Source organism: Sarcophilus harrisii, chromosome 1 (genome assembly GCF_902635505.1).
Source record: "Sarcophilus harrisii chromosome 1, mSarHar1.11, whole genome shotgun sequence".
NCBI classification, from domain to species: Eukaryota; Metazoa; Chordata; class Mammalia; order Dasyuromorphia; family Dasyuridae; genus Sarcophilus; species Sarcophilus harrisii.
Genome location: NC_045426.1, coordinates 272,194,553 through 272,210,536, shown reverse-complemented (window position 1 = coordinate 272,210,536; position 15,984 = coordinate 272,194,553). Strand labels below are relative to the sequence as shown.

At 36.1% G+C, this 15,984-nt stretch overlaps 1 protein-coding gene across 5 annotated transcripts in view; it reads left to right on the top strand.

Annotated features, from left to right (window-relative positions):
• The window catches only part of LOC100932766 (acyl-CoA synthetase medium chain family member 1), a 119,797-nt gene that overhangs the window by 3,669 nt on the left and 100,144 nt on the right, over positions 1–15,984 (top strand). For all 5 annotated transcript variants that reach the window (XM_031942472.1, XM_031942468.1, XM_031942461.1 and 2 more), the window contains exons 2-5: positions 5,168–5,426; positions 7,324–7,534; positions 11,691–11,898; positions 14,777–14,917. In XM_031942472.1, coding sequence (XP_031798332.1) covers positions 5,238–5,426; positions 7,324–7,534; positions 11,691–11,898; positions 14,777–14,917 — 749 coding nt within the window. In that variant the 5' untranslated portion in view covers positions 5,168–5,237. The remainder of the gene's footprint in view (positions 1–5,167; positions 5,427–7,323; positions 7,535–11,690; positions 11,899–14,776; positions 14,918–15,984) is intronic.

Genomic DNA, 15,984 nt, shown 5'->3' with positions numbered 1-15,984 from the left:
TTTTAAAGAAAGATACTACTTATCATTTTAAAGAAAACTCCATTTATTCCTATATTCTCTAGCATTTTTAATAGAAATAGGTGTTGTATTTTATCAAATGTTTTTCTGCCTTCATTGAGATAATCATGTGGTTTCTTATAGTTTTGTTATTGATTTGATCCATTATGATAACAGCATTCCTAATATTGAACCAGCCCTGCATTCCTGGTATAAATCCTCCTGATCATAGTGTATTATCCTCAAAATAAATTTGCTTATGTGTTATTTAAGATTTTTGTATCAATATTCATTAGGGAAATTGGTCTTTAATCTTCTTTCTGGTTTAGGTATCAGCATCATATTTTTGTTATAAAAAGAATTTGGTAAAACTCTTTTGTTGCCTTTTTTTTTTTCAAATAGTTTATGTAGCATTTAAATTAATGGTTCTTTAACTATTTAGTAAAATTCATTTGAAAATCAATCTGGCCCTTGAGATTTTTTCTTAGGAAGTTCACAGACGATCTCTTCAATTTCTTTTTCTGAAATGAAGCTAAGTTTATTTCCTCTTCTATTAATTTGAGATAACATATTTTTGCAAATATCCATTTCATTTAGATTATCAAATTTATTGAGATTCAGAAGGGGGAAATAGCTCCTTATTGTTGCTTTAATTTTCTCTTCATTGGTAGTGAATTCATCCTTTTATTTTTGATACTGATAGTTTGTTTTTCTTCTTTCTTTTTCCTAATCAAATTAACCAAAGGCTTATCTATTTTATTGAGGTTTTTTAGTTTCATTTATTAGTTCATAGTTTTCTTATTTTCAATTTAATCAATCTCCCTTTGATTTTCAGAATTTTTAATTTGGTATTTAGTTGAGGATTTTTAATTTGTTCTTTTTCTAGCTTTTTTTAGTTGCATGCCCAATTCAGCAATCTCTCATTACTCTGTTTTATTTATGTAAACATTTAGTGATATAAACTCTCCCCTAAGTATTGCTGTATCCCATAAATTTTGGTATGTTGTCTCATTTTTTTTCTCTTGGATGAAATTATTGGTTGCTTCTATTATTTGTTATTTGACCCAATCATTGTTTAGAATTAGATTATTTAGTTTCAAATTAATTTTTAATCTATTTTCCTTTGGCCCTCTATTATATGTAATTTTTATATCATGATATGCAAAAGATGCATTAATATTTTTGCATTTCTGCATTTGATTGTGAGGTTCTTATGTCTTAATGCATAATTATCCCCTTTTAGTTTCTTCTAGAGGTCTGTCAGATCTAACTTTTCTGAAATTCTATTCATCTCCTTAATTTTTTTCTTGTTTATTTTGTGGTTAGATTTGTCTAATTCTGTAAGGGGAAGGTTGAAATCCTCCCCAGTATAATTTTGTTGTTTATTTCTTTCTGTAATTCATTTAACTTCTCCTCTAAAAATCTGGATGCCATACCACTTGGTACATACATATTTAGTATTAGTGTTTCTGACTCATTCATTATGCTGGGTTGGCCCAGTCTAATCACGACTGTTGTTGCCTGAGTACTGGGATTGTCAGTTTCCCTTCTGTGCTAGGGCTTGAGACTTCATGGCTCATCTGCTATGCCACTGGCCTGCTGAGCCAGGATTGCTGATGATTTGTGCTGTCGCTACAAGCATCCTGCTGACTTGCTGGGATACTGCTGCTCTGAGCTGTTCTTCCCTTCTCCAATATGAAACAAATCTTTTCTGAAGTCATTCTAAGTAATCTTAAAATGGAAAATTGTTTCACTCTGTCTTTTTGTGGATTTTTGTCATTCCAGAACCTATTTAAAGCTTTGAGTTAATATTTTTTTCTGAGGGAAACTGAGGAGAGCTCAGGCAATTTCTTGGCTTTTCTCCACCATCTTGATTTCTAATTAGGGGTATTTAGACTAGGATCAAGAGAATATAAGTAGGGAATGGTCCACAAGGGATACATAAAGGCTTTGGGGATTCCTCCAACAATCTGAGATTCCATCTGCCATCCCAAGAAACCAAAGCACTCTTAACAGTGCTGCTTTCTAGATTTTTCAGTCTCCCACAATCTACCTTAGACAAAATTAAGAAGTTAATGAAATTTATAATGGGTCTTTGCTGACATCTCCTTGAACTGTGACAAAAAGACTAATATCAATCAGAAGCAAAGAACATCTTGGAACTGGGATAGATTTATTTTTAAAAATATATATATATTTAATTAAAACAAATAGAAAATAGGAAAAAAACAGGAAAAATGTCAAGTACACAGCAGAACATGAGAAGGTTCACCATATATAACAATAAATTTCCATTTTAAGAAAACAAATATAAAAATATAACATATTACAGAACTGTTCATCTCTTTTTTTCTTCCTTGGAGTTTTTCTTTATTCTCTGCTGAGCACTTTTTATTTATTCTTTTTTCCTCTTTTCTCCCCTTCATCACCCCCAAACAGGCTATAAATAAGCACAGATATATTTAAGTACACATATATGTATGTATATATATATATACATACATATATGTGTGTGTGTACATACACATATACACATGCAACTATATATACGTACACATACATATACATAGATACCTATAATCATATACAAATATATACATTCATATACATCTTTGTAAGATTGTATTATGTTTGTCCTCTTTTTCTGAAAATGGATATCATCCTTCTTAAATTCAAGACTTTCCATATTTTTCTATATTCATCAACTTCTTATTTCCTATGCCACAGCAATATTCAATAATATAGTCTACTTGTTTTGAATAATCTAAAACAATATTAATATGAGATATAATGTAATCACCTTGTGTTTCTCTTTTGATTGAATTATTTAACTTTAACTTTGCCTGAGATCAATGATTACTACCCCTGCTTTTTTTCCTAATAAATTCTGCTCTTAATCATTATTATTGTGTTTGTGTGTATCTAATTTCCTATCCCTGATGCTCTTATACTTTACTTCTACCTGCTAGCTTGCCTTGATGTTTCTTAATCCCCACCACCACTAAGATTCCTCTCTTAACCTCTCCTCTTCCCTCCCTTTTTATTCTATTCCCATGAACCTACATAGCTTTCTATACCCATTTTATTCTATTTCCTCCCCTTCTTATTTCATTGAATGTCTATTTTATTTCATTCAGAATTAAGGTTAATTTTGCTGATTGTGATATTTTTAACACAACCCCAGTTCTTTAGATCCTTGATAATATAGTATTCCAAGATCTGCAGTCTTTTACTGTAGCCACTGATAGATCTTGATAGATTCTAACTGTGGCTCACAGTATATTTGAATTGTTTTTGTCGTTTGTTGCTTATAAAATGTTCTCTTTGATCTAGAGTTTTTGAAACTTAGCAATGATGTTCCTATATATTTTCCTCAAAGGATCTCTTTCAATAGTGAATGATAGATTTTTTTTTCTATTTCTACTTTCATTTATTGTTCTAACACTTCAGGACAATTTTCTTAAATTATTTATTGTATTATTATATCAAGATTCTTTTTTTGTTCATAGCTTTCAGGTAGTCCAATCATTCTTATGTTTTCTCTTGATCTGTTCTCCAGATCTATTGTTTTTCTTGTGAGAAATGGCACTTTCCTCTATTTTTTTCTTTCTTGATATTTTGTCTTATTATTTCTTGGACTCATGACTTATTGGCTTCCTCTTGCCCAATTCTAATTTTCAAAGAGGCATTTTTCTTCCTTAAGATTCTGGATCTCTTTTCTAGTAGTTGTCTTTGTTTTCATAACCTTGTTTTTCTTGGATTGTTCTTTTTTCTTTTCTTTTAGTTTTTCCTCAATCTATCTTGCTTGATTTTTGAAGTTTCTTTTAGTTCTTTTATTAATTATTTTTCAGTAAGTGACCATTTGACATTATTCTTTGGGGCAGGAGAGACTTTTTTTTACTTCAGTATCCTCCTCTGAAAATGAACCCATTTTCCCTCTTCCCCTCGTAACTTTCTATGTTTGGGTTCTTTCTACTTTGCCTGCTCATTTTTCTTTTAATAAGAACTTGTCAGCGTAATCATCACTCATCTTGGGGGGCAAGAGAGGACCCACTATACTTCTGGCCTTAGGTTCTCTTTCAGTCCCCACACCAAATCTCAAACTGACAATTCCATCCTTCCATAAGTGCCTGCAGCCAGCAGCATCCCTGCTCCACTGATCCTATACTTACCATCGATTCCTTCTCACCCAGGATCTTGAACCTGGCAACCCAACTAGATCTAGTGTTCTTTGTCAGAAGAGTTTTCCTCAGTCTTCCCAGACTCAAACCCCTCATTCCCTACATTGTGTGGAAAGAGCAAGTTCCTACACTGGGGCTATCCCCCAACTCTGATAACAACAGAGATCCCTGACTGTTGTTTCAGGGAAATTAGCCTGGAAGTATTTACACTTCATAAGAGCTAAAGCTCTATCCTGGTATCTTTCTTTGGTTCATCTCCAGTGGTCCCAAGGGACTACTATTCTGCCCTAACTCCTATTTGTTGTTAACTGCTCTATGTTTATATTAAGATACAATTTTGTCTTGTTTGTGGGGGAAATTTGAAGAGCTTAGAATTGTCTGACCCACTCTACCATCTACTCTAAAGAAATATATTGAACGTCCTCTGGAAACTTTGAAAAGATGGGCGACCATTATTAGTTTGTCTAAAATTAGAGGAAGAAAAATCTCAAAATATAGTATAAATCAGTTAACCTCCAAAGTGCGGATCCAGGTTTTGGATTTGGAAAGGGGGCAAAGGAAATATCAGGGCCTGAATTGAAAGGATTGTGATCAATCATTTGGAAAGTGAGAAGACTGGTCACATCTCATCTCCCCAATACCCAATTGTGAAGCTTGTTTACAACACAACCACACATCCTTATCTCCAATACTCCCTTACATGTAAAGGAGTACATGTAAAATTCTAGGATCCCCTAATTCTTTTCTGAGCCCAATGCCAGTTTCTTATCCTCAGAAACTGTGCAGGTGCCATTGAGAAAATTCCCCTTCCTCTATATAATGCCCTTGTAGGGCTTTCCCATTTGAGATAAATATAGTCAACTTTCCTGACAGGTTTCCTAAATTAAGGATTTATGTTTTATAAGTAACTCAGATTCATTTATACTTGAACCAGTATTTCTGTATTTCTAAGAAGTAATTAACCTGATACTTGTTTCCTTCTGTGGCAGATAAAGTGGTCCTGTCCTTAAGGAATGACCTTCTTGTTTGTGACTCCTGATCTCTAAAGCTCTCCTGGTCATGCAGTTGCTAATGAGATCTCAAGTGCTTCGAGGCCTTTGTGTTTCCTGGACAGTTTATGGTTCCCTTGGCCCTCGTCCCAGGCACCTCCTTGCCCGAACTTTTTCAAGGAAATGGGGAGACTATGAAATCCCCAAAGAGTTTAATTTTGCCAGTGATGTGATGGATCACTGGGCACGTATGGAAAAGGTAACGGGGAATTTCAGGGGTGGAGTAGAGGTGTGAAGGGAAAAAATTAGAGCTAAAGAGAAATCAGAATGAGCTTAGTCCTTACCAATTGTCTCTAGAAGGATATACCCTAGCTTCTTTCTGGTCTAGGAAGACTATGTCCAGTTTAATGGTAAATGCGAGTTTTGACATGTTTACTCTGTTCTGGAAGGATGAGTCTAACTGGCTTCATTGTGTGACTTTTTCCATCCATTCTATTAAGCATGACTAGGAACTGATTTAGAGTTGAATGAGACTAAACAATTGAAAAATAACTGGTACTAACTATATTGAACAAACACAAGAGGCATGGTATCAACTCTCCTGGGACTACCAGTCTAATGCAAAAATTATAAAGGACAGAAATAGGCAATTTTTCACAGATGAAAAGCCAATGTTCTAAAATTTTTCCTTACTTAGTTCTACTTAAGTTCCACAAAATATTTTTTTTACTAAAAGTTCTTATTTTTTAAGCCAATAACTTAATAAATTGATTGTTTTTTCAAATGACCAAAAATAATTTGATAAGCATGGTGCTTTGCATTGATGGTACAGTGAATAGAATATTAGGCCTAAAATCAAGAAGACTCACCTACTTAAGTTCAGAACTGGCTTTAGCTATTTACCTCTGTTTACCTCAGTTCCTCATCCGTAAAATGAACCGGAGAAGGAAATGAAAACCACTCCAGTATCTCTGCCAAGAAAACCTCAAATAGGGTCATGAAGTGCCAAGCATGACTGAGAATGACTGAACAAAAACCAAGCACTGTAATCCAACACTGGAAAAACATAGAAAAAGATAAAAATAATTGCTGCCTTCAAGAAACTCATATTCTCAACATTTGAGAATTATAAGGAGTAGTTAACAACAATTATAAGATAATAATAACTAGCATTTATATAGTATATACTATATGCCAGACATTGTGCTAAGCACTTTCCAATTATCTCATTTGATCCTCACAACAACCATAATAGATGATATTATGATTCTCATTTTACAGAAAAGAAAACTGAGATAAACAGAGTGAATTGGCCAGTATCACACAGCCAGTAAGTATCTGAGGCTAGATTTTAATTAAGGTTTAACTGCTGACTCCAGGCCCAGCGTTCTTCCATTGTGCTACCTAGTTGGATTTTCAGAAGCACTCTATAAAACTTTTAAAGAACACTTAACAACGATATCAAAAAAGTTATTCCTAATATTAATAAAGAAATCACTTTAATAAAATCCATTTTTGAGAAAAATATAATCCTAATTTCTAAACCAGGGATGGCTAAATCAAAGAAAGAAAGCTAAAGACTGATATAATTAATGCCTATTGATTAAAAAATTCTAAATAAAATTCTGGCAGAATAGGTAGAAAGTTATTTCAGAGAAGGCACAAATAGCCAAAGGAGAAAAACTTCCTACAGAAGGTGATAGTGGAACAGGAATTTAAAGGAATTCAAGGAAAATAAAAGGCAGAGGTGAGGAGAAACAGAGGGCATTCCAGTCATGGAGTACTACAAAGACAAAACCACACAAATAGGAACTGTCATGTATCAAGAAAAGTATAACTGGATTGTAGAGTGGGAATAATGTATAAGAAGATTACAAAGATGGGAAAGAGGCAGGTTATGAAGTGCTCTGAATACAAAAAGACCTAATACTTTATCCTGGACGTGTTTTTGTTTTGTTTTTTGGGTTTTTTGTGATCAAAGGAATGACATGGTCAGACCTATATCTGCTAAAATTTAGGAGCATCAGTTTGGCAACTAAGTAGAATCCAGATTGGAGGCAAGGAAACAATTAGAAAGCTATTGCAATAGATGGGGAAGAGGCAATGGAAATCTGGGTCTGTAAATACCTATTTTAATTATATGGTATTGACCACAGGAGGGCAAAAGAGATCCACTCCCTGCTCTATGGTGGGTGAATGACAAAGGGGATGAAATAAAATGGAATTTCCAAGAACTGGGTGACTTGACCCGCCAGACAGCCAACGTTTTAACGGAGAACTGTGGCCTGCAGAGAGGAGATCGACTAATTATTATTCTGCCCCGGATTCCTGAGTTGTGGCTGTTGTCAGTGGGATGTATGCGCACAGGTCAGTGATGAAGTTTAGTCCCCAGGAAACAAATCTCACCAATTACAGGCAAAGATTTCATGATGCTCTTTATCATAAGCACCCTTATCCCCAGGTCATCCAACAATGTATTGCCAATGATTGTAGGAAAATCACTTTAAAAAATGTAAATCTTATCTTAAATGAGGAAAAATAAGATATGAAATTGAATAATTCCTAAAATATTATGAGAGAAAAGTACAAGAACCTCAAGTTACTGAAAACCTTAATACATACTCCAGAAAATATACCTAATAAAGAGATCATAAAAATGTACTGAAATCTCAAATGATTTTTTAAATGAATATGCTAACTCCAGAATAATGAAGGGCAAAAAATAAAGGGCAAAAATACTACCTCTTTTAGAACTTGACAATATGAATACAACCAATAAATCAATACTCTATACCAAAACTTCTCTCAATCACCAAAAAGCCACTTTCTCTCCCCACCAGAATGGAAGAAAGACAAAAGCCTTGTTACAAACAGATCTTGTTAATCAAACAAAATATATTTCATATTAACCACTCTAAAAGGAAAGAGAGAGAACGAGGCAGAGACAGACAGATCAAGAAGACAGACAGACAGACAGAGACAGAGAAAGAAAGAGACACAGAGACAGCGAGAGAATCAGAGAGAGGGAGGCAGAGAGAGACAGATTGAGAGAGACAGAGACAATGAAAGTCAAAGACAGAGAGACACACAGAGAGAGAAACAGAGAAAGACAGAAGCAAACAGTTCGAGGAGAGTCAGGGGGAAGGAAAGGGAGAGGGAAGGGAAGAGAGGGAAGGAAGAGAGAGAAGGAGAGAAAGCAGGGGAGGAAGGGAGAGGAGGAAAGGAAAAGGGGAGAGGGAAAGGGGAAGGGAGGGGGAAAGGCAGAAGGAGAGGTAGAGAGAGAGAGGAAGAAAGGAAGAGGGAGAGAACGGGAGAGAGGGAGAGGGACTGAGGGGAGAGGGAGAAGGACAGAGGGAGAGAGAGAGAAAAGGAGGGGGAGAGGGAGAGGGAAAGAGGGAAGGGGAGAGGGGAAAGAGGGAGGAAGAGAGAAAAAGGGAGAGAAGAAAAGAGAGAGGAGGAGAGGGAGAGAGGGAGAGAGGAGAGGGGAAAGAGAGAGAGGGGGAGAGGGAGAGGAAAAGAAAAAGAGAGGGAGAGGAAAAGAGAAAGAAGAAGAGATGAAGAGGGAGAGGGAAAGAATAAGAGAGGGAAAGGGAGAAGGAGAGGAGGAGAGGGAGAGGTAGACAAAGAGAAGGAGAGGGGGAGAGGGAAAAAGAGAGACAGAGAGGGAAAGGGAGAGATAGAGAGGGAGAAGGAGAAGGGGAAGGAGAGAGGAAGACAGGGAGAGAAAGAGAGGGAGAGGGGAAGGGAGAAAGAGAGAGAAAAAGAGAGACACAGAGAGAATTATTTACTCTGACTCTTTTTACCTCAAGAAGACTAATGTTTAAAGTGAATACATTGTGTCATAGTATTTGACAGAAAGTGTAAAAACTTTTCACAACCAGAACACAGAAGTAGATAGCATCATAATAAAAGCCATAGGAGGGGAGGTGAAGCTATCCAGGAATACCTCTAAGTGCAGGCATCAAGTCCTATCATAGTAGAAGTGACTTGGAGGGATTACTGATTTTCAATTAAAAAAATATTAAACACTGTTTTGTCCAATTAAAGTAACCTGAATTACTTTACTAAAAAAAAGAAATATGAAAAGAAGAAATTAGAAAGAAAAAATATATTAGAAATTCTAGCTTCCCTTGATCAGCAATTGGAAATAAAAGTCTAGAAGTTAAAGTTATCCTTAAAGTCAAAGCAGTGAAATCATACATACATCAGAAGCTCACTCTCTTTCATGGACTCAAAGGTGACAAAGCCCTATACTAAAAGCTGTTGTTGCTTAGTCATTTTAATTTGTGTTTGACTCCTCACAACCCCTCTGGAGTTTTCTTAGCAAAAAATGCTGGGGTGATTATTTATTTCCTTCTTCTACTCATTTTTTAGATGAGGAAACTGAGGCAAACAAGGATAAATGACTTAATCACAGCTAAGTGTCTGGAGTAAAGATTTGAACTCAGATTTGAACTGACTCCAGACCTGGACTCTATCCATTGTACCACTTAGCTGCCTATACTAGTATAGATTTCAAAATACCCTGGAGAATTCCATCAATGAACTATATTGGAACCAGATTATCTCACTAAGAACTGTTGTCCACAATCACTGAGATATATAACACTGATGCATAGAAATTCAAGTACGATGTTTTGATAGATTATCAATCCCAAATACCCATATCCAATCAGCAAGCTACATGGAACCAAAAGATTTCAAAATATAGAAACCTAAGAAGAGTAAAGCATGTGGCAATGAAGTGAGATATGTATCATCTCCATTATCTTATCTTCTACCAACTTGTACTAAGGATGCTTTAAGGGAGCCTACAGAGGGGGAGCTCACATCTTAATATCTTTATTCAGATAAAGAAAGTTATTTACTTCTTTTTAAAGTTATTTTTCTATCTGTAGACTACTAAATATAAAGGAGTAAGAGTTGGATAATAATTGTCAGACACTTATTAGCTGTGTGATCTCAGTCAAGTCATTTAATTATATTGGCCTCTTCTGTCATTTTTGGCCGCGAATGGGGTTATGAAGAGATAGATGAACAAGATTACATATGGCAACTAGATGGCACCATAATGCATAGAATGCCAGGGCCTGGAATTGGGAAAACTCATCTTCCTGAAATCAAATCTAGACTCAAATATTTACTAGTTGTGTGGTCTTAGGCAAGTCCCTTAACCTTGTTTGCCTCAGTTTCCTCACTTTTAAAATGAGCTGGAGAAGGGAATGGCAAACCACTCCAGTATCTTTGCCAAGAAAATCCCAAATGGAGTCATGAAGAGTCAAAATGAAAAAAATGACAAATTATTAATTATGAAGAAACTAGAGCAGAAAGAAGTGAAATGATTTGGCTAAATTCATGAAGTATATGTACAATCGGGATCTGAACAAGACTCCTGATTCCAAATCCAGCGTTCTTTCGATCATATCACAAACTGTTATCTCAATCTACCTTTCCAAATTTATCTCTTACTCATTTCCTGCAAGATCATTTTTCTCCAGACTGGGCTCCCCAGTGTTCCTTAAACATGTCTAATTCCCTTCTCTGCTTATCAGAATCTTATTCCTGTTTTAATGCCCAATTCACGACCCACCTCCTCTGAGAAGTCCTTCCTTACTGTTCCAAGTTACCATGATTTCTCTCTCTTCTGAGAGCCATTCTTGTCTATAGCGTTCATTGAATATTTTGGATCATTGAATCATGGGATTTAGAGCTGGAAGGAACTGTTTAAATGTCCTCCTTTAGCAGATGAAAAAACTTAGATATAGGGTTTGAGGTGACTTGTTTGAGGTCACAGAGAAAGTTAAAATTTAAACCCAGGACTTTAAATTAGAGTTCTTTTCATTATGCCTTCTTCTCTCTCAAGGATTATATCTTTTGAGTTTTGTTTTCAAAATTTTCCTATTTTATAAAACAGGACATAATCACTCAATCAATAAGCATTTTATTAAGCATGTACTGTATGCCAGACACTGTGCTGCATGCTCTGAATAGGAAGAGGAAAATGAATCCAGATGATCCCAAAAACCTGAGAAACTTGCTAGCAAGCAACTTTTATCTAGTATCTATAATTATTGTCTATGAGCTTTCAATCAGGAAGCCATAGCCTGAGGGAAAGTAGGAAATGGAAAACTTAGAGGAAAGTGTCAGGGGCCAAGTTGAATAGACTTAGATTAATAACACCTGACATTTATATGGTACTTTACATGCATTGTCTCATTAAAATCTCACACAGAATCTTGTGAGGTAGGTACTACAGGCATCATAATCCCCATTTTGCATATGAGAAAATTTAAGGTTTAGAGAGATAGCAGTCACATGCTTTTGCAAGTATCCAAAATTAACCAAATCCTGTTCTTCCTGAAGCTGCGTCCACTAATTTATCCCCTATCTTCCAATTTCTCCTCTGTCTCCTCGTCGTGTGAAACTGGACTGATCATTTCTTTCTTCTGGGTCTACTAGAAAATGAAGGGATTGCTAAAATATCTTCCAGATCTAAAAATCCTATAATGTTTATTTTTCTCAGGACTTGTCTTACTACCAGGAACAATCCAGTTAACAGCCAAAGACATCCTCTACAGGTTGCAGTCATCAAAAGCCAAAGGCATTGTGACTTATGAAACCTTGGCCCCAGTCGTGGACTCCGTGGCATCTGACTGCCCTCAGCTGAAAACCAAAGTTCTGGTATCAGAGAATAGCCGGGATGGGTGGCTGCACTTTAAGACATTGCTTAAGTGAGTCTGTGACCCTTGTACCATAATCTGGGAGGTATGGGAACTTTCAAGGTCTCTTCTCAAGTTCTAAGAAGCATTATGATTGTTACTGAAAAAATCCTGGGCTATGTCAAAAGACCTGAATTAAAGTACAGATTTTCTAAAACTATGGCAACTAATCCTACTCTCAGGGTGTATCAGTTAATATGCATGAGGTACATTAAGCATAGGGTGCTTGCAAAAAGCTGGTCTATCCTGGAGCCAAGCTGGTTTTAGCCAGTTTTAGGCCAGGACCTTATCAGGAATTTTGTTGTTCAGCCAGTTCCTTCACTCACAAGGTGATTGGCGATATCTTAACAGGCTACTTCACTCCTCCCTTCATTCTGTTTGACAATACCTGTGGAAAGGTAACTTCTCATACTCCTCACAATTTTTCCCATTTCTCTTTTAATAAGGATTTGATTTACATTTCTGATGCTTCTCCTTCAAACTTTTTTAGCATTAGTTCACTTTCCTCATCACTGAGAGAATGATTGTGTGCCTTTTCAACCATTATTCTGACAAGACCTGGTCCCATCATTTGTAAATAGGTGTCAGGAAGGTCTTTGAACTAATCCTTTCATTCAAGGGATTATACACCATCCAACAGCTGTGAGGATTCCAGAGCCCACTATTAGGGCGATAAAGATTGATACTGCTATTCTCTATCTATTAAACTAGGATTCTAATCCCTCAGTGATAATGCTGAATTTAGAGCTAGTTACTGAGAGGGAGGTGAGCCACTCCAAAGCCTTGGTAATAGAACCATTGGGAATGATATCATCTGATACAAAAGTACAGCAAATTCCTGCTCTCATTTTACAAACTTTTCCTTTTTCTGTCAACAGCATGCCCCAGCCCATTCTACTTTCCCAGCTTATCCCATTTGTAGCATCCCATTGGCAAGCAATAACCTTCACTGCCTCCTTAGTGTAATTTATCCACTAATAGTTACCCACCACAATAGTAATGACCCAGATCCAGAACTAACTTGGTTTCTAGCCTTGAATTCACCAGGTGCTATCCTTGACTCAATTCTTCCTGATTTGGTCTTACTTTCTCCTTCTAATGTCAAGGTAGAAGGAATAAACAAATTGAATCAGTACACAGGTACCCACTGAGGTAGGTCCCAGACAAAGCAGGTTTGAGAGTATTAATATAAACTTTCAAAGACATCAACTAACCCCACCCTCCAGGTGTACTAGTTAAAATTCATGAGGTTCACGAAGCATGCATGCTTGCAACAAGCTTGTGGCCTGTCCTTGACTCCAGCTGGTTTTAGCCAATTTTAGGCCTGGACCCTCTTGATAGGAGCTTTGTTCTTTAGCCAGTTCCTTGGCTTACAAGATGATCTTAACAGATACTTCACCTGTCCATTCATCTTGCTTTAACAATAACTGTGCAAACATAACTTCTCATCCTTCTCACACTAATTAATACACTGAACATTTTAGAGATTCTTAGCAAAAGAAGAAAAAAATTTAACTTAATTCACTAGCGCCCATCAACTTATAAGCTATTAAACCATGCCCCCTAAGCTGCTAATGTGCTAGTTGCACATTGTATAAGTGATTGTTACTAGATGGCATCCTAAAGGGTTTTCATTAATTAGTCATTATAAATGAAGTAAATGTAGTGAGGAGCAGGTAAATGGCACTAGTAGATAGAGGATCAGGCCAGGAGTCAGGAAGACTCATCTTCTTCAGTTCAAATCTGGCTTCAAACATTTATTATCTGTGTGATCCTCAACATGTTATTTTCCTCATCTGTCATATGAACTGAAGAAGGAAATTGCCCATTCCAGTATCCTTGCCAAAAAAAAGCCCCAAATGGGGTCACAAAATCTTTCGTGTTTAAAAAGAATGATCCACAACAAAAAATGTAATAAAAAGCCCATATGATTAAATTCACAGAGCTTGCATGCCTATGAATTTCTCTTTATGTGCCTATCTTGTAAAAATATGGGTATCTATTCTCTAAATCAGAGATGGGGAGCTTTCAGCCTGGAGGCCATATAAGGCCCACAAAATCTTTTGCATAATGAAGTGCAGGTGATGATGAGCTAAAAGTTAGGTATTCTTGAGTTAGTTGATAATTTTGTGTGGCCCACGAGTGATGTTACAAATATCCAAATGGCTTGGAAGAAAAAAGGTTCCTCACCCTTGCTCCAAATTATAGGATGATAAAATCAGAACTGAAAAATAGGAAGCAAATCCAAGATTTGAAGCTAGGTCCTCTGACTGTAAATCCAGCCTTTTTCCCACAGTACCACACTTCCCCTCAATCCTTTAGAATTTTTCCATTCACCCACTTGGTCAAGTACAGAATTAGCTACAAAGGACTAGTAGACATTTAAATATATATAGATAGATAGATAAATATTTAATTATAATTGGGCTTCTTTGTAATCCTATGTATTTTATTCAATGTATTTAGCAACATTATTTTTGAGAATTCTTTTCAATTAACATTTATTAAGCACCTACTATGTTCCAAGAACTATGTTAAGCACACTGAGGATTTTGTTGTTGTTTAGTAGTTTTCAATCATGTTTGAGTCTTTGGGACCCATTTAGAGTTTTCTTGATAAAGATATTGGAGTGGTTTGCAATTTCTTCTCCAGCTCATTTTACAAATAAAGAAACTGAGACAAATAGAATTAAGTGACTTGCCCAGGGTCTCACAGCTAGTGTCTAAGATTGGATTTGAACTCAGGAAGATGAGTCTTCCTGATGCCAGGCCTTGAATTCTACCCACTGCACCATCCTGTTGCCCATGCCATACTCTAATATTCATTTTATTCTTCTCAAAGTGATGCAGAATAAACTAATGACTGTCATTTCATCTCCAATGCCTTACAGAGCTGCATCTATAGACCACACTTGTGTAAAGACAAAAGTACAAGACCCTTTGATCATCTTCTTTACCAGTGGAACCACAGGCCTACCCAAGATGACCTTACATAGCTCTGGGCTTGCACTGAGATCATGTCTCCCATCCAGGTAAGGGAAGGTTAGGGGAAATGAAGGGGAGGAGAAGACACTCTTAGAGTCTAGGCCATAGACCCCAGGCCTAAACTAAAACAGGCCTAATGAAAAAATAAGTCTAAAAAAATATGAATCAATTATGCTTTTCCCCTGATCCCCTTTAGTGGAATTTTCTCTAGAGTTTTTGTGTCTAGTGTGTTTAATATTTGCTGAAGCTAGAACCTATAAGATAGGCTATTTGAAGTGTAGGTTTGGGGAAAAAATGCTGAGAGAAGAAAGTTGAGATGTAACAACATGGGTGAGGTTGAAATGAATTTTGCAAGCTAGGTATAGTATATTCATATGGGATAATATTGATTAGGATAATCTGGAAATCTTCATCTGTTTCCTGATTAAAGGCCATTTTTTGGTATTTCAATGTATAACATGAGAAGTTCCAAAATCTGACAGAATAATAATCATAATCAACATTTATAAAGCACTTTAAGGTTTATCAATTATTTATATGTTGGTTTATTTGAGATGAGTACTATTATCATGCCTATTTTATGGGTGAGGAAACTAAAACTGAGAGAAATAAAGTGACTTGCCCAGAGTCACACAACTAGAAAGTATCTGAAATAGGATTTGAATTCACATCATCTTGACTATAAATCCAGAACTCCCTAAGCATTAACAAAACTGGAGATTATAACTTCAATAGCCATATGATTAAGTCAGACCCAGACTCATAGCTATAGGCTGCTTCTCATCTAAAATCAAAAAAAGTGTCTGACCTGAATTTCCATTTTATTCAAGTCACCACTCCCGTTGTCACCCAAGATCAAAAGTTCTGTCATCTTTGACGCTTGCCTCTACTCTTCCCATAGCCAAATAATCACTGTCCTTGTGGGGTTAGTCACTATAGTATTTCTCACATACATCACCTCCTCTGCATTCCCCCTCTGCATTAATATTAGTAATATTAGTATATATTACTAATATAGCACAGTATTAATTACATCTTCCCTGGACTACTAAAATAGCTTCTAAATGGCCTTTTCTCCAATGTCTTCTCATTCCAATATAACCTATACTGCTGT